At 36.1% G+C, this 19,241-nt stretch overlaps 1 protein-coding gene across 1 annotated transcript in view; it reads left to right on the plus strand.

Annotated features, from left to right (window-relative positions):
• Positions 1-18,295, plus strand: part of TWSG1 (twisted gastrulation BMP signaling modulator 1) — a 65,219-nt gene extending 46,924 nt beyond the window's left edge. The window contains exons 4-5 of the mRNA XM_045793871.2: positions 11,886-12,152; positions 15,226-18,295. Coding sequence (XP_045649827.1) covers positions 11,886-12,152; positions 15,226-15,407 — 449 coding nt within the window. The 3' untranslated portion in view covers positions 15,408-18,295. The remainder of the gene's footprint in view (positions 1-11,885; positions 12,153-15,225) is intronic.
• Positions 18,296-19,241: the final 946 nt, after the last annotated feature.

The following is a 19,241-nucleotide window of genomic DNA, read 5'->3' on the forward strand; positions in this document are numbered from 1 at the left end:
CTGAATTAATTATAGACATTTGTAACTTGGTGCTTTTTTTGTTCAAGATGTCACGATTCTTAGGCCATGCATTCCATATATACTAGATGACATCCTAAAGAATTTTGTCTAGTGAAACACTTTTTAATTCTTTAAAATGTCAGTGTAGCACTGTCTAAATTGGGTTGATCTAGTCAGTCAAGAAATACTTTCTAAAAAAATAATAGCTAGTGCTTATATAACATCTTTTATATGTCAGGTAGTTTCCATATATTAATTTATTTAGTCCTTAAAACAAACCTAAGGAGTATGAGGGTGTTATTATCCCTCATCTGTTTTACAGATGAAGGAACAGACCAAAGAGTTTAAATGACCTCCCTAATAAATAGTTATTTAGAACTACTAATTTTTTATGATCTCTATAAAGATAATTAGGCTTGGGCACAAAGCTGTATTCTGTGAACTCTGAATTTTCTCTTGGATTTAGCCAGACCATCCATCTGAGAACTGCATACTTAGACTCCATTGAAAAAGCCCTTCCTAAAGCTGTTTCTGCCCTACTATACTTGGTATCATGCATTGAGTCTGCCTTTTGAGAGGCACTGTATTGCTATGACAACTCATGAGAGGACAGATTGTGGTGGGATTTTTATGTTTATGAAAACAGGGCATGGGTTTTAAAAGATTAAGGAAAGCTGCTCTAGACAATGGCATGTCCCCGTGTCTCAGTTTCAGTCATTATTTGTCTCACCAGTGTCCTTTTTTGCATCACTGTATCTTCTCCATATCATCAGACAAATTGTTTCCTTTTTTTTTTAATCTGTAGTTTGAAAACAATAGGAGTTTGTTTTCAGGAAAAGATAATTATAGTATTAACTGACTAAGTATTGATTCTTTTTAAAACTATACATACCCACAGGGGATTCTGATTTACTCCCTATATTCATGCTGAGGAAACTAAGAGATGAAAACTTCCATCCATTCTCATATCCCTCTCAAAATGAGGTCTATTTGATCACATGCTCTGAATCCCATTGCCCTTTCTAGATAAATGTAGGGCACTGTCTGCCTTACAGATCTAGCTACAGTGGCCACAGTCTCTTTCCATCTGTTCTTCTAATGCAGCTGTTCCCAAACTTTTTTTTTTTTTTTTTTAATCTCAGAACCCCTTTATACTCTGAAAAATTCAATCTTTAGTGATCTCTTGCTCTGGTTGAAATATATAAAGAAAATCCAACCTCACACAACTACGTAATTGGAAAAGAGAACAGTCTTTTAATAGCTTTTCCAGATAATTGTGTATATTCTTCTTTGATTCTACACCAAAACGGGACAAGTGGTAATTTCTTAAAGGTTAATTACAAAGTAGAATCTACAACCAGATTCTAAAATTCTTTATACTCTGTTACATCAAAATCCATTGGTCTGTCTTGAAACTTTGAATACTTTTTACCCATGTATAATTTTGTAACATTATGTATCAGTCATTTGGAAATTATGAGTTCACTTAGTTATGTAGATTTTCCAAATATTGACACATTCATTATATATGTATATAATTATAATTATGTAATTATATATATATATATATAAATATATAAAATCCACATTAGTTAATTTTACCACCAATCTCATTAGAAAAGTATGTAAGTTTTGTGAAACAATTGAGTCATGGTAAAAGACGGAAGTTTTCTAAAATTCTAATTTTTGCTTGAAAACGTGTGTTTTATTATCAACAACAAATACTGTGAGTTACATCCTTGAAGCAGCATGTTCACTTCATGCATTTTCAATGAAATATCTCCTAGATACATAATTCTTCATAATCATAGTTTGTCTGGTAGTCATTTTTTTCTTAAGTAAGAAGAGTATTCTAAGGAAAAAGTGGATAGTTCAGCTTGCAACTCAAGGCATTATACCTAAGTACGCAGCAAGTATTTCTGCGTATTTCCCAGTTCGTCACACAGAATATTAAAAATCTCATATACAATGAATGAAATTTAATGAAATTAATAATTATTATTGTTTTGTTAAGCATTGCCTTAAGTGAAACTGGCCTTTAAAAAAACAACAACTGTATTTGGTGGTGAAGAATACAGTGACTACTAGTAACACTTTGGTACCACTGCCTTGATTCAAGCTAAGGTGCCAAACGTTCTACCCGTCATTGCTTTTGCACCATCAGTGTGGATGTCAGACCTGTAAAACTAACAAAGTCTTACGAAAATTATTTTGACTCTACGAATCAAAGACTCTACAAAGTTCTTAGACTATACTTTGGGAACTGCTATTCAAATGTATCCTTTTTAAAAAACCTGGAGTATTATATTTATATATTCAGTATTTTAAAGAAAACTCCTAATGAAATAATTTTGCACACCTAAGTAGGTTATTTAAGGTGAAAGTATTGTGTTGAATTTTAGGAAAATATAGAAAAGAAGGACCTTCAATATCTGCTACTATTAACACGTATGTATTTTCCTTTAAAATATAATTTAAAAACTAAAATTACAATTATTATTTTAAATTATACAGTAAATTCAAACAGTAATAGAAGGTATATATATATATGAAACATCTCCCTTCCTTATACCCCCATACCTCTCCCTAAAGTTAAATATTTCTTATATGTACTTATAGTAAACACATATATATTTTTCACACTTTTTATTTTATAAAAATATAATGAACAGAATCCAAGATACCAGGATGCCTGGGTAGCTCAGTCAGTTAAGTGTCTGCCTTCAGCTCAGGTCATGATCCCAGGGTCCTGGGATCAAGTCCCACTTTGGGCTCTTTGCTCATCAGGGAGCCTGCTTCTCCCTCTGTGTCCCTCTCCCCCTGCTTGTGCCCTCTCTCTCTCTCTTTCTGACAAATAAATAAATAAAATATTTTTTTAAAAAAGAATCCAAGATACCTTTAGAATAATTTTATTTTTACTTAGAGCAGAAAGCGTCTTTATTTTTAATTTAAATTCAATTTAGTTAATATATAGTATATTATTAGTTTCAGGGGAGAAAGCACCTTTTAATATTTTTGGTCATTTTTTTTCATTTAGGGAAAACATTTAAGTGAATGATAAGTCTCAAAGAGCTTTTATTTTCTCCTTTTGTCATTACTGGAAAGTTCTAATTTTTCAAAGAGTTAACAAGAATCAGTCTCCAACAAACTTTAGAAATCAGTAACTTGAGTTAACCACCACCAACAAAAGATTGATGTGAACCACTTAATATATCAAAATATAAGTGTTTTAAGTGTGATGGCTAAAGATCCAAATTTGAAAATAGAAAAGTCAGTGTGGTTCATTGTTAGTGATCAAGAGGAAGGGTAGAAAGAAAAGAATGAGAGACGTGGGTAAGGGATAGGTCTTGGAGGACATGGAAAGGAGTTTGGATTGTACCCTAAGTGTAATGGAAACCGACTGGAGAATGTGCAGTGATCATATCTGAATTACATTTTTAAATGATTATTCTGGTTACTGTGTGGAATATGGACTTTAGGATATGAAGAGAACAGATAGGATGGGGGGTCAATGAGGAGCCAGTTGCAGTAGTTAAAGTAACAGATGATAGTAGAGTAGACTAGGATTATTGATATTAGTGGAAATGGTGCAGCTCAGATTCGGGAGATATTTTGGAGGTAAGCTGTCAGAATTTTATTTGAAGTGGATGTAGGATATGAGGAAAGAGGAGAATCAATGCTAGACCCATGAGTTGAGTGACTGAGGTGGGGTGGATTTACAAGTCATATCACTAAGGGGTCTAGCAGCAAAAGACCAGGGTATTAGGTGGATCTTCAGTGTGAATATTGAAATTGTCAAGAGTGACAATGGGTCTAGGGGTGGAAATGAGGTATAGTGATCCAGGTATTGAAGTTTTCGGTTAATGAGGAAGAAGTATGCCAGGGTGTACAGAAGATAATAGCCAAAAGGAGGGATAACAGAGGGTAAAATTCAGTAATATGCATTTTCTTTTTTAAGATTTTATTTATTTGACAGAGAGACAGCCAGTGAGAGAGGGAACACAAAGCAGGGGGAGTGGGAGAGGAAGAAGCAGGCTCCCAGTGGGGGAGCCTGATGCGGGGCTTGATCCCAGAACGCTGCCGGGATCACGCCCTGAGCTGAAGGCAGTCGCTTAACGATTGCGCTACCCAGGCGCCCCTCAGTAACATGCATTTTCTGAAGGAGTTCCTGAGGGAGAATGGAAGATAGAGTTTAAAATCTATCAAAATACAGTGTTTGCAGGTCTAGTCAAAATCTGATGGGAACTTGGTCTGGAGTGATAGCAGAGATGAACAGATGTGGTGGCCTTAATGGAAAAATCATTAGGTTAACTTGACCACACTTGGTGACACTTTGGGAGTAGGAATTGAGGGGAAATGGGAACTGAAATAGCTTCTGGGTTTCTGGCTTGTGTGACTGGATAAATTGTGACAGGAGCTGAGATAGGCATGCCTATATAATGTCCAGGTAGGTTGGGGAAGATGACTGGGACAGTTGATTTTGAGGGGCCTGTAAGGTTTTCAAGTGGAGATGCCCTGTAGGAAGTTGGATACAGGAGTTTCTGGGGGAAAAAAAGATGAGGGAGGGAGTCGGGGAGAGGGCAAGAGTCAGAACACAAGCGAGAGTGAAAGAGAATATGATTAATCACATTTTCAGACACTTAAAGTAAATGTGACTTCTGGTTTCACACAGTGGTCTATTGTTCACACATGTTCTCCCTTGTACATATTAGACTCCATTGAAAATGAAATAAAGGAATACAACTAGAGGTAAACTTTAACAACACAGAGAAAGGAAGAAATTATAATTGGAGAAATATCCATAAGGAAAGATGGAGAATCATGCTGTTTAGTAAACAGATTGGGAGAAACACCAAAATAATTTGCAAAAAAAAGAGGTTATGGTAGGATTAGGAGTGACCTTCCCAGCTAAACTCCCAAAGAATCTTCAGGCTCAGCTTTGGATTTTGTGGCATGTAGGAATGAGAAATAGATCTGAAAATAGCAAGATTATTGAAGACCTGTCTAAAAAACAGCTGTATGATTTGATACCCTACCCTCTCTCTCATTCTGAAGTTCCAAACAACCTAGGTTAAAAAAAAAAAAATTGGAGATTCTCTCTAGAGAAATTGAAGGAATTAACTGGAAAGGACTAGAAGCACTGGTGTGTTGTTGGCACTCCAGAGTCAACAGCTCCTCCAAAAGAGAGAGAGAGAGGGAGAGAGAGTGCTGCTCATTTAGGCATTGCAGGAGAGGTAGATGTCTCCAGCCTAATACCAGACATGCGAGCAATGTTGAACAAGTACCTCGAAGGAAAGAACAAGGTAAAACAGCAGACCAACTCACCATGGAGGAAATCTTTAGGAAATAAATCTTTAAGAAAAGTAATGGCTATATTTTAGAGGAATTTGAGCAAATATATCTCTATTATCCAAAACAACAAGAAAGCCTTTGCAAATTTAAAATTTGATTAGAAAAGTTATAAGTTAAGGGAAGTTGAAAATAATATTGGAATGTAATAGAAATATAGGACAGACAGATGGAAAATGACAGGAGGGGCTCCAGGGTGGCTCAGCCAGTTAAGCACCTGCCTTCGGCTCTGGTTGTGATCCCGGGGTCCTGGGATTGAACTCCACATCAGGCTCCCTGCTCAGTGGGGAGCCTGCTTCTCTCTGTCTCTGCTGCTCCCCCTGCTTGTGTTCTCTCTCACATTCACTCTCTCTCTCAAATAAATGAATAAAATCTTTTTTTTTAAAGGAAAATAAGACAGGAAAAAATAGATTCTCCAGGAAAGAATAAAAAATAGGAGGGAAAAACTTCTCAAAGAAATAGTAGAAGAAAACTTTCCAAAGCTGAGAAAAAACCATGCATCCTTAGACTGGAAGAATCTACAGAATGCTAAGCAAGATTAATGAGAAAAGACCTACTTCTAAACACAGCCTCATACAGTCTTACTATTGGCAAGTCAAATAATATTCTGAAAGATCTCAGAAATAACAATAGAGTTTATGTACAAGGAATAAGAATCACACTGTCAGGGCGCCTGGCTGGCTCAGTTGGTAGAGCATATGACTCTTGATCTCAGGGTCATGAGTTCAAGCCCCACGTTGGGTGTGGAGCCTACTTAAAAAAATAAAAATAAAACAAATCATGAATAAAAGAACTGAGTGAAAAAAAAAAAGAAGAATCACACTGCCATCAGAATTCTCATCACTCTCACTGGACCAAAGCCTCAAGTGCATGGTTGAAAAATTACTTTGAATTGACAGATTATTGATCAAGAATGTGAATGTAAAATTAAAACATTTTTAGACAGCAAGAACTCAAAGTTACTTCTTACACACCAGATTTGATATGATATCAAACAAAATAAGGCAGAAGACCAAGAAAGAGAAGAATATGGGTTGAATGAAATAGCTTTAACCAGGAGTTGATTTAAGGACAGTTATAACATGATAACTACATTGAAGGTTGTTCTGTGGTCAGTTAAGTTTGGCCTCAGAGGAGGCACAGGAAGGCTCAAGGAACAAAGTTCATTATAAATCACAGGTCTCAGAGAGGAGGTCACTGCATGCCATGCAGGATCACAGAAGAAGCACCAGGTTTTGGTCAAGTGGCAAAAAGATAGGAACAAGAAGAAAATCTGGGCCAGAATCTTCAGTGGGGTTTCCACAGGAAAGTCCAGGCGGGACAGAGCAAGCAGTTGTGGTCTGGCTAGTTTGAATCATTCCCAGGGGCTCTAGGCTCTGCAGGTGGTCTCTAGTTGCTTAGTACTGGGCCTGGCTTGGTTAAGCACAGGCCTCCTGGGTTGCTTGGGTTGGTGGAGGAGGTGTGGCTCAGGACTGGTCAGTTTGCATATCCAAGGCCTGCTCCTGGCTGAGTGCTTTGCGGGCTCTTAGAATTGATTAGCCCAGGAAGCAGTCTCTCCCCAGTCGGAAAGCTTTTTCTAAGATGTCGAAACATCATGAAATACAGAAAATTAAAAACATAAATAATACAGAGGCTTAAGAGACAACTAGCCTGCCTGAAGCAATAAGTGAGGGCCCTGAGAAGTATCTCTCTGAGAAGAAAATGAGTTCCATAGGGTATTGAGCATACAATTGAGAAGCAGAATGATTTTTCAAGATTTGTTATAAGCTTGTTATTTGTGGTACACACACACACACACACACACACACACACACACACACACATTCCAAGCCTAGAAATAGCAAGAAAATACAAAAGTTCAACAAGAAAATATTAGTCCTGCAATTTAAATATGGCAGTTGGTTTGCTATTTTGAAAGTGTTCACATATACAGAGAAGCAGAGAGAATAGCATAGTGAATTCTTATATACCCATCACTGGATTTAACAGTTATAAAAAATATGCACATTTGTTTCATCTGTTTTTTCCCCCATTTTTTTCTGACCTGGCATTGAAATATTTAAAAGCAAATTATAGACGGTAAATAACGTTTATTTCCGCATCCTTCAGTTTCAGTCTCTAAAGGAAAATAAAGACATTTACTTTTTTAATAATGATGCCATTAGGAAACCTACAAAATTAACAATAATTTCTTGGTATAATCTAACATTCCAGTTCATAATCAAGTTTCTTCAATTGTCTCAAAAATGTATTTGTATAGTTGATATGTTCAAATTGATCCAAACAAGATTCTTGCATGGTGTCTGGTTATGTATACTTTTTTTGTGCCACTTGTCATATTGAAGAAACAGTTTGCCTGTAGAATATCCCACACTCAGTATTTGACTGTTTACTTCTTTGAGGTTGTCCTTTAACTTGTTCCTCTGTCTTTCTGTATTTCCAGTAATTTGAAGCTAGTTGTTAAAGTTTGATTGGATTCAGGTTTTATATTTTTGGGCAAGAAGACCTAATAGGTAATTCTATGTGAAATAGCTGATTTTCAGTATTTTATGGGGTTCATGGAAAAGTTAATTTTATCTTAAAATTAGAAATATTTTCCTCTGCTAATATGGCATTGGGCAAGGAAATCCTATCATGCTTTTCTGTTTTTCAGTGACCAATATTCATGGGGTCATGTTAAGGTAAACTGCTGTTTGCTGGTTTTCAACTTTTAGAATCAGCGTATAGTAAGACAAGAAGTTTTCATTGTATTTGGGCAACAGAACATAGTTATTAAGTTTGACAACATAAGTTAGGAGAAGTTGAGTGGGGAAAGTGGGAAAGGCACCTGCATCCTTTTTGGCAAATGAGGGAATTAAGATATGTGGAATAAAAATCAGAAGTTTAAGTATATTTAAGATTGCAAAGGAAACAAATTATGGTATTAGAATAATACAGTTATTAGAAATATGGGAGAAAGGGTTAGTACAAATGAACTTTAATCTTCATCTCTCATATGAGAGGATTGATAGATAAGATCTAAAGATGTTTTTACTGCTTTTGGTAAATTAATCATTTTTATTTAAATTCTCATAGAGGTAACCACCAGAGAAACTTAAGAACAGACTTTTAAAGTGGTTGTGTCTGGGGAGTAGAGTTGGGGGGTGGAAGGAGCAGAAAGGAATTTTTCTTTTTATTGTACATTTTTCTGGACTCTTTGTTGTTGCTGTTTAACCATGCACATTCATTAAGGAAAGTAATACCTTTGTTCCCCTTAGTCTTAATTTCTACCCTAAAATGTGGTTTCATCAAGTAAAGTCTACTTTAATGTAACCTTAGTTTTCAAATGTATGATGACAACAGGTCAGATATATGAAAGAAGGCACATCAGAAAAGCAAAGTTCTATGCACGTAAAGTTTTTGAAATGCTTGCCTTTTCAGTAATTGCCATTGGTTTCCTGCTTTGGGGCCTCTCTGTCATGTGCGGAGCCAGTGTCTTTAAAATTTTAGTATAATTAGTTTTTAAATTTCAGTGTAATGACAGCATGCCACAAAGTAACAAACTGCTTCAAGAAAATGATCCTGGAAAAAAATGAGAGAATGTAACCTCTGTAGTCAACTAAAGAAAAGCTAACGACAATGAACTTCAGGAGGATGGTAGATGCTTCTCAGAGAAGTTTTACTAATTGTTTTAAACTATGAGTGGTTAGTAACTCTCTACCCAGAAACTGATCCACTGTACATAATGAATACAGACAACTGAAGAATTTCCAGAAATTTCAGAAGGTTGCTTTTCTGAGCAGGAGAAATCCCACATATCATTGGAAGATCAGATTTCATAACCCACCGTGCTTGAAAGAATGCAGAATTTGAAGAGTGCTTCAGGCAAGAGATAGAGGGTCAAAATCCACATTGCCTAAGAAGAGTCTCTAGTGATGATCTGTCTGGATGTAATCCAAGTTGAAAAGAGAAAGATACACGAAAGCTTTATAACAATGCCATGAAAACGTTATTACCTAGCAAGCATTTACTTCATGCTTACTGATTTTAATGCAATGTATTCAGATTTAAATTACAAATGTCTTTGGCCTAAGTTTGTTAAATGCACAAAACTCCCCCCTCAAAACTTTTTTAAATGTAATTTAATCTCTAGTAATGAGCCCTGAAGTTTCTTTAAAGTCTCAGTAGTTGTTGAGTTTAGCTCTTCTGTTGAACTCTGTTGTTTGCTTTTTGGTCTCAGATTACTAATTTTCATTCATTATAAAGTCTGGTAGAAGAATATATAATGTATATTTGTATAATTCAGGTATTCTAAGTGTAATTCACTTTTTGATGCCACTTAATGATTATTTATAGAATGTGGTTATTAATATGAGCAGCGGATATGAAGTCAGACTGAATCATAAGCTTGGCTCTAATCCTAGATTATGTAACAGTGGACAAATCATTTAATTTATCTGGGCCTATTTCCTCTTTTATGAATAAAGGAGTCAGATTTGACCCTTTAATCCATGATTCTGTTTCACAGTCAAAATTGTTAAAGTTCATACGTAATGAAAAATTTTATGAAGAGTGTGCACAATCTTATCCTCAGCTCTTGCCATGTTCCTTAAACTCATAAAGTGTTGAGTGGAAGACGTGACATGATTTTTCCTTCTGCCTAAATTTATAAAATGTCAGAATTTATAAATTTGGCTTAACTTTTCAAAATTTTAGTCTGAGGAAAAAGAAAAACTCCATATTAGGCCTAGTGAATACTAAACCAAGATGAAGTATAATTTTTTAAAGTATCGTATTCACAAAAGGAAATCCAGAGGGCTCTTTTCCAGTTATTATTGCAACTAAACAATGTACCCCAAAACATAGTGGCTTAAAACAGTAATAATCATTTAATTAGCTCATGAACCTGTGTTCTGGGTAGCTCCCTTCTGCTCCACACAACATTAGCTGGAATAGCCCAAAAATTGGGGCCAATTAAGCATTTTCTCAGCTTTCCCCTTTATAGCAAAACACCCGGAAAGAGTTTTGTATCGTCAGTATCTCTAATTCTCCTCTGCCATTTTCCCTTTCTAAGATTATTTTTTAAAATAATTCATTTTGAAATAATTTTCAAATGTAGAGAAAATCTGCCAGAAGGGGGAAGACTTCTGTATCCCCTTCACCCAGATTCCTGAGTTACTAACATTTTATTGAGTTTTTTCCAGTGTTCTTTACTCCTTCCTCTCCCTCCACACACACATTGCCCCCAAACATGCATGATCATTCATCCTTTTTTGAACCTTTAGAAATCAAGCTTTATACATGATAGCCCCTCACTCCTAAATGTTCCAGTCTGTATTTTCCAACGAGAACATTCTCCTACATAACTGCCATACACCCTCCAAATAAGGAAGCCAACATTGTTACAAACGCTGCCACCCAGTCCACAAGCCTCATTCATATTTCGCCAACTGTCTCAGCAGTACCTCTTGTGATATCTTTTCTGAGCCAGGCTCCTGTCCAGAATATGTGATGCATTTAGTTGTCGTGTCTGTTGATATTCATTCCATTTGAAACAGCATTGTGGTCTTTCCCTTGACAGTTTTATTGAGTACAGACTTTATGTTATGTAGGATGACCCTAAACCTTGATCCACCTGATGTGGACTGATACCCATACTTAAGTCAGACATTCTTGGCAACAACAGTGCTGAAAGGAAGTTACATCTCACATGAAGTGATACACAGCATCAGCCTGTTTTATCACTGGTCATGTTGACCTTGATTTCCTGATCACATTGGCATCTGCCAGATTTTCCACATCAAAGTCACCATTAACCCTTTTGTAATTGGTTAGTATATTGTAGAGAGTTTTGCAAGAGTACTTAAATATGTTCCTCCTCTAACCTTCACCCACCAGCTTTGGCATCCATTGACAACTCCCTCTACAACCCATATGACAACAACACCTCTATAGTTGCTCGGTGGTGATTTTCTATTACCTTCGTTCCTTCTACATTTATCAGTTGGACACTCTACTAAAAGGAGGAGCTTTTCCTTTATTTATTTATTCATTTATTGATAACATAAGGACTCATTAATTCCTATTTTATTTATAGGGGTAATCCATTATTATCATTACTTATTTTGACATTAAAATTGTCATTTGGCCAGTGGGAGCCCCTTCCAGTTGCTTCCTGTGTTTTTTGGATACATTCCATCATTCACTGAGCATTTCCTTACTTTTAGGCATAAACAGTATCCCAGGGTCATTTTGTACTTTCTCTGGTCCAGCCCTGGAATCAGTCTTTTCTCCAGATAGCTCTGGTTCCTCTTAGCATAGGATAAGTATTTAGAAAATAACCTCTGGGCACTTGATGTGCTTGATGCTACAGGAGTGTCGTCACTTCTAGGGCCCCTCAGCCAAAAAAGTTAGGAAAATATCTACATATAATGTTAGAAGCAAGTTAATTTTAATATGTTGGAGCTTTGATTGCAAGGCATTAACTAACAATATTGCATGATATTCCAATCAGTGAGAAAAACTAGCTTTTATTTTCTTTGTTCTTCCTCCTCTAGGTATGTGTAATCCTCGAAACTATAGTGACACACCTCCAACCTCAAAGAGCACTGTGGAAGAGCTTCATGAGCCAATCCCCTCTCTCTTCCGGGCACTCACAGAAGGAGACACTCAGTTGAACTGGAACATTGTTTCCTTCCCTGTTGCCGAAGAACTCTCACATCATGAGAATCTGGTTTCATTTTTAGAAACTGTGAACCAGCCACACCACCAAAATGTGTCTGTTCCTAGCAATAATGTTCACGCCCCTTATTCCAGTGACAAAGGTAACTAGCCACAGTTGACTTTCTATCTTGCCCCCTCACTTTCTGTGTGGTCTGTGAAACCTATATTACCTTTTAGAGCAGTTTTTGGCTTTGAGTTTGTCTAGTCTTAAGGAAATTATGGACTTTAATAACCCCAGTCCTTAAGTAGATAAGGAGGCATGTCAAGCATATTGTCACCACTCCTTCATAGTCTCAGTGATAGAAATTGTGTTGGAAGATAGATAACCTGGTTCTAATTTTGGTGTTTATTTGTGTTAGGCTTTAACTGTTCTTTCCATAAGAGAGCAACAGTGCTGCTTAATATAGTATTGCTCACTGTCCGATAACATTCAGAGTGTCCCAGGAAGTCACATTTTTGTAATAGCATTTGTACTACAAATGATGCCAAGATCATCAGCTAAATTTCTTTATGGGACAAGTTGGTATTACAGACATCTAATTTCCCGGTATAAACTAACTCCAGTACTCTTGGTCAGAAGGGGAACTAAATGGAAGAATGGCTTATATAACTTTGAGAAGCATATTAAAAAACACTTATTAGTGAGGATAAGTCATTCCTTAATTTTGGAATGTACAGGACATGTAACTTATAAAGTCTTTGCTATTTTCAAATAAAAGGCTTTGCATAATTTTACTGTGGAAAAATAAGGCAATTATGAAAATTGCAGTTATTTCTTAAAATATGATATGAGTTTTACATAAATAGTATAAGTTGTACTCTTTTTTTTTTTTAAGATTTTATTTGAGAGAGAGCGAGTGAGAGAGAGAGCATAAGTAGGGGCAGAGAGAGAGAGAAAAGCAGACTCCCCACTGAGCAGGGAGCCCGACGTGAGGCTTGATCCCAGGACACTGGGATCATGACTTGAGCCAAAGGCAGACTCTTAACTGACTGAGCTCCTGTACTTTTTTTATTTGGCTTTTTGTTGTGCCCTCTATTACAATCCTGCCTATGTGAAATAGTCTGAACTTTGGACATCAGTAGTAAAAGCAAAACAGCATTTGTTAATGATATTCAGATTAAGATTTTTTTTTTTTAAAGATTTTATTCATTCGACAGAGAGAGAGACAGCGAGAGAGGGAACACAAGCAGGGGGAGTGGGAGAGGAAGAAGCAGGCTCCCAGCAGAGGAGCCTGATGTGGGGCTCGATCCCAGAACGCCAGGATCACACCCTGGGCCGAAGGCAGACGCTTAACGACTGAGCCACCCAGGCGCCCCCAGATTAAGAATTTTTATTATTTTTTGGTTAAACTACCTTAAAAGACAAATTCTAGATTTTGGAAAATATCAGAAATATATGGAGTGTGCCTTATTCAGATATTTTGCTACTATTTTCCCCATTAAAATGCAATCTACATAATAGATATTAAATAATTCATAAATTTTGTTCAAATATTATTTAATTTAATGAAATAATTACCAGGCCATGAAGTTTCCTGGAAATACCAATTATCTTTCAAGGCAGAGTTAAAATTTTTCCTCTTTGACACCTTCTCTAGGTTATCCCTTGCTCCCAGGTGGAGTAAACTACCTCCTATTCCTATAACTATCATCTCCCCATATTTGTTTTTCAATTTGTTGTCTGTTTTTAACTTCTAGGTCTACCATTTTCTACTTAGTTCCGTGGATTCTCTGATTACTCTTTGAGTCCTAATGGCTACTATTCCATAGTAGGTGTTAAGTAAATACTTGTTGAATAAATAAATGAAAGAAAGTTGGTAAATACTAATCAGCTGAGATTCAAAGCTCCCCTGTCCTGCTCACTGCCAGTCCCTAGTGTGTCTGGTCTTGTGCTATACTGGCCTCCCTGTTTTCCATTTTGACCTGATACTCAGTAGTGGTTCTGCTGTCTCCTGATGCTAACCGTTCACTGCAGTGGACTTGCCTCCACACCATTCCCCATGCGCACTACACTGGTGTCCTTGTGACTTTCCTTATTTTGTTACCTGGTAACTTTGCTTTTAATTCTTCTTCCTAATGCAAGTCCAGTTTTTTCCACTTAGCCTTTCCTTACTGTTCAGCCCCCTGTGATTTATCAGTTCTGTAAATGGCTCTGTAAAATAACAAACTTTAATCATATACTCTCTATTAATGGTTTTTATTGTTTTTATTTATTTCATGTAACTTATCCTCCTAGCAAGGGCATCTTATGGCATTAACTACCAGGAGAATTAAAAATTGAAACAATCAAAAATAGTTGTGTTGGAAAGCAAGACTAGAAATTGCTACTGATAATAAGAGTATTTTTTAATAGCTAATGCTGAATCATGCCAAGTGTTGCTAACAACTTTGCATCGTTTGAATTAAGTTTGCTTTATTTTATTGTAAATTCTCAGTATAACTTTAGAACAGTATTTTTTTTTTTTAGAGAAGGGTGTGAGGCAGAGGAAGGAGAGAGAGAATCTTTGTTTTGTTTTGTTTTTTGAGAGAGAGAGAGAGAGAGAGGAGAATCTTAAGCAGGCCCCATGTCCAGTGCAGAGCCAGACTGTGGAGCTTGATCTCATGATCTGAAGTCAAGAGTTGGATGCTCAACCAACTGAGCCACCCAGGTGCCCTTAAAACAGTATTTTTCAAACTTCTTTTAGCTGGAGAATTCTCTCCTCTAAGGAAATCTTATCAAAAATCACCAATTTTGGGGTGTCTGGGTGGTTCAGTCGTTAACCGTCTGCCTCCCTGCTCAGCAGGAAGCCCGCTTCTCCGTCTCCCACTCCCCCTGCTTGTGTTCCCTCTCTCTCTGTGTCTCTCTCTGTCAAATAAATAAAATCTTAAAAAAAAAAAAATGACCAATTTAAAAATCATAGCTCCGAAGCATAGCAAATGTTAAGCCCAATAATCTTAACTTTGAGATCAAAGTCTAGAATCTAAGCCCCTTTACCTTCTTCAGCTGGAGTGGGGGACTCTGACTTCCTTCTCAGTATAATTAACAAATGTGATCTTTTTTCCTACACCTCATCCATTGTCCTGTGCAGATTAGCAGTAAGGGAACTAAGAATAACTATTAATATCAGCCAGGTATTAAAACATTTCCTGCTTTTCCTCTTTCTTGCTCTGAGCTCTTAATTTTTTATTTTTCAGAACACATGTGTACTGTGGTTTATTTTGATGACTGCATGTCCATACATCAGTGTAAAATATCCTGTGAGTCCATGGGAGCATCCAAATATCGCTGGTTCCATAACGCCTGCTGTGAGTGCATTGGTCCAGAGTGCATCGACTATGGTAGTAAAACTGTCAAATGTATGAACTGCATGTTTTAAAGAAGGAGAAGAATGCAAACCAAAGCAATTTAGTCAACAGGAAAGATATAAAAAGCTATTTGGTGAGGTCTGCTGGTTGCACCATAATGCCAGCAGGTTAAGATATAAAGAATTTGGACTGAGTTAAAGTATGACAAATGCAGGAATGTGTTAAATTATAAGTATAAATGCTCTGGTTGATTTTGTAGCTCACTGGCAATAAGCCCCTTCCTCTACATACATTTACAACTTTGGTCGTTATGAGAAGCAAGTACACAAAGAATTCCTTGAAAGATCTGCAGTCTCTGACATAAAGCCTGATGTCATTTTTTTCTAGCATTCCACAAGCCTTTGGTTTTTAAGGTGTTAGAGTACATTAACATAAGTTATGATTTCTTCATTTACTATTCCTGGGACACTGAATTTTTCCAGTTGTACACTAGATTTCATTCACTGTGCCTTGTCTCGTTTATCTCTTCTGTAAATAGGGTAGTATTCAAATATATCACCCTGAGAACTCACATAAAAATCACCGTTAAAAGCTTAATTTCAAACCTTGTAATGTCGGTTTTAGAAAGTAAATGCTTATTACCTTTTACAGTTCAAAACTTTTACATAGTAGAATCCATCCTGTACTACACATGCTGACAGAACTTTGGGGAAAGTTTCTCTTTCTCCTAGACCCCCCTGCCCAAAGTACTGACGTAGGTAGCGATGAAGAATTTTGAACAAGAATTTCAAGGCAAACCTCTATCACTGCATTAAATATTCTGCTAGGTTAATAATGAGAAAGTTAAAGCATTTCTCTGACTTAAGGTACCAGCTTAAAGACCAGTAGGAATGGAAAATGCCTGCCAAATCAGACTCTACATAGAGCACCGGGGAAACAGCTTGTCCCAATGTACAGAGATGGCAAGACTGAAAGGAGAAACTGTGCTCAGCTGGGTAGAGAGAATGAGCCCACTCAGCCTTAGCATGGGCGGAGTCATGTTCGCCATGAGTGATAGGAGGGGATAAAGAAGAAACTCATGGGTATGAGCAGGGAAGGTTGAAATGCTGGCAATTCTTATGGGAAACAAACCTAAAACTATTTACATTAATTATTTTGTTATATTGTAATCTTTCCTTTAGGTTTCTGTCTGGATTGAATGTTCTTATTAAACAAGTATAATCATACAATGGGAGGTTAAGATTATGAAATGAAAAAGATCTGTTCAAGATGATGTTAACTTCAAATACATTTTAGACTATTTTGTTTTACATGTTTCGATAATGATAAGCTTAAATACTATGTACCCTTCATCATAATAAAATCCCAGTCTTCAAGCATGAATCTAAAACACAAATATTTATTTTACAGAGACTCTTAACTTTACAAAATTATTAATTTCTTCAGTATATTATGAATTACAAGTAACTTGTAGGAATATCTTTTTATATGTCTAAATATTTTAGTACATAAAAATAGATAATGCTCTTAGACACTTTGTATTCATTATATGAACAGTAGTTAGTTACAAGATCGTATGTAATATCATGATTAACTGTCATAAAATCTAAAGCCTTAATACCTTTTCTGTTCTTTCAGTCAACTCTAATGAATACTAAAGGTCCTTTAGCCTTTTCAAAAACTTTTGGCCTTTTAAAAAAAAGCTACAATTTAGCTCTTGTATGTATTTTTTTTAATAGGAAAACATTGGGATCTCTTTTTCTTCCTTTTATCTAGAATGCCTCTGTTTAAAAGTGCCTTGAAAACATTTTAGCGCCCCTTCCTCATTAATGCCTATAAAGCTAAAGGTTTTCTTAAAACCTTTTAAACTTAAAAAAGAGAAAGTTTTAAAAGAATCTGCTTCCAGCTTCAGTTCGTTTTGTGTTTATTGACAGCATGCTTAATGTTGTCTTAAATATTTAAACAAACGTTTTTTAACTGCATTTATCACCTTGGTTAGGCTTTCATTATTAAATTTTTAAGTGTGATATCTCTTCTGCCCCTGTGCTGGGAGGGCAATTTCTTGAACCATGTTGTATTTGGTTTTTCTTACATCTTTTTCTCCCAATGGAAATTACCCCTAAATATAATGGTAAATTTTATATTCAATTTTGCTTAGTTTTTGTGGCTTATGATGGGGTTGTAAGGCAAAGTTCACCTAAAAAATTCCATTTCCAGTTTATAATATATTTCAGGTTTTGAATAACAATGTTTTCCAAATTAAAAATAAAAAATTTGGGAAATCAGTAGCCCCACTAAAATTTAGACCTTTTATTACCATTCTAAGTACAATTCACTTCTATATTGAAGCTCTGGTAAAAAAAAAAAAAATTTTTTTTAATCAAAAATTAGGTTGTTAACTTTTTTGTAACTAGATAAAAAATAAAAAACTAAATCAGTAGGTATTATAAAAGCCATATATAAAAGGTTCTTTCCTAGAGTAAGACATACACCTCCTAATTAGTTTTTTTGTCCCTCCCCACCCCCATTAGCATCTAATTATTGCAGAAATTGTATTCAAAATAGTGGCACCAAATCAAATGATAATTCAAATAAAGTAAGTCTTTGTTTACATAGAATGCTATAAAGAGAGCCTTTCATTTAGAAAAACTATTTCTATAGATTCAGAAAACAAAATTGGTAAGATATTAGAATATTTGAACAATTATTTATAAAGCCGAGTAACATCAAAAGAGAGAAAAGAAACTAAGACTTGTGAAAAACGAGGTAAATATAAATAAGCCACGTATTTAAAGTTTGTTTTTGTGAAAGCTTCTTTGAAGATTTTTTAAAATCTATTCTACATTCCCCAGAGTATATGTTAATTGTATTTCACATGATTGACAACATACAGAATTATGTATTTTTCTTTGGTTGTCCCTATAAGCAAAAGAGTATTTTAATAAAAAATTGAAATGAGTGTGTCATGCTTTTTGTTAACTTCAGAATAGAAACACCAGAATAAGGTTGACATTTCTGTCTAGTGATGTTACAGTTTACAGGAAGCATGTCCCCTTCTCTCTGGATATCCCTGCAGATTGTGTCGAAACAAAGGCTCTTTAACATGAGTTTGCTCTCTGCTTTTTCATGTGCTTTATTCCAATAAAGGGGAAATTTTGAAATGAAATACTTAACATTTTCCTTGTTCTGCGAGCCTCAGGAGAACAATCTGATGGTTGGAAGGAGTTACAGGAAGGTCAAGGTAGGAAAACCACTCCTCGCTCTCCCACAGTGATTCTCACAGAGTTATGTTATTAGAATTGAGAGCATAGGCTATCCCCTTATGGTAGAATCAGTGTTATTTGACAGAATCTACTTTCTGAAAGACTAGTGGACAGGAGGATCTAGAGAGGGGAAAAATTCAAGAGGACAGGTTGCCAGCCTGAGTGACTTAATGGAATGAGAGATCTAAGGAATTTGGGGGGTAGAATTCATTTCAAGGACTGCCCTGCTCAGTGGAGAGCCTGCTTCTCCCTCTCCCTCTACCTGCAGCTCTGCCTACTTGTCATCTATCCCTCTGTCAAATAAATAAATAAAATCTTTAAAAAAAAGAAGGACTGTACATTTGATGAGGAAAGTTGTTCTTTTGCTGCAGATGTCCAGTGGCAGTGAGCCATTGGCACTGAGAGGCAGAGGGTCAATCTGGAGATACAGAGTTGGGAGGGAGCGTCGCAGCTAGGGAAATCGGCAGGCGGGCAGGCTGTGGTATCGTCGGCCCCACACAGCACCCACACTTGGTGGGTTTTGAGTTCCTTAAGCCGGCAGCGAACTCCGTTAGCTTATAGGTGTTCTGAGTTATGATCCTTAGGCTTCTTATATTTTTCCTAACCAATTAAAAAAATTCATTTTACATCTTTTTATTTTGA

Source organism: Ursus americanus, chromosome 19, assembly GCF_024610735.1.
Source record: "Ursus americanus isolate L20-20 chromosome 19, mUrsAme1.1.p, whole genome shotgun sequence".
Lineage (NCBI taxonomy): Eukaryota > Metazoa > Chordata > Mammalia > Carnivora > Ursidae > Ursus > Ursus americanus.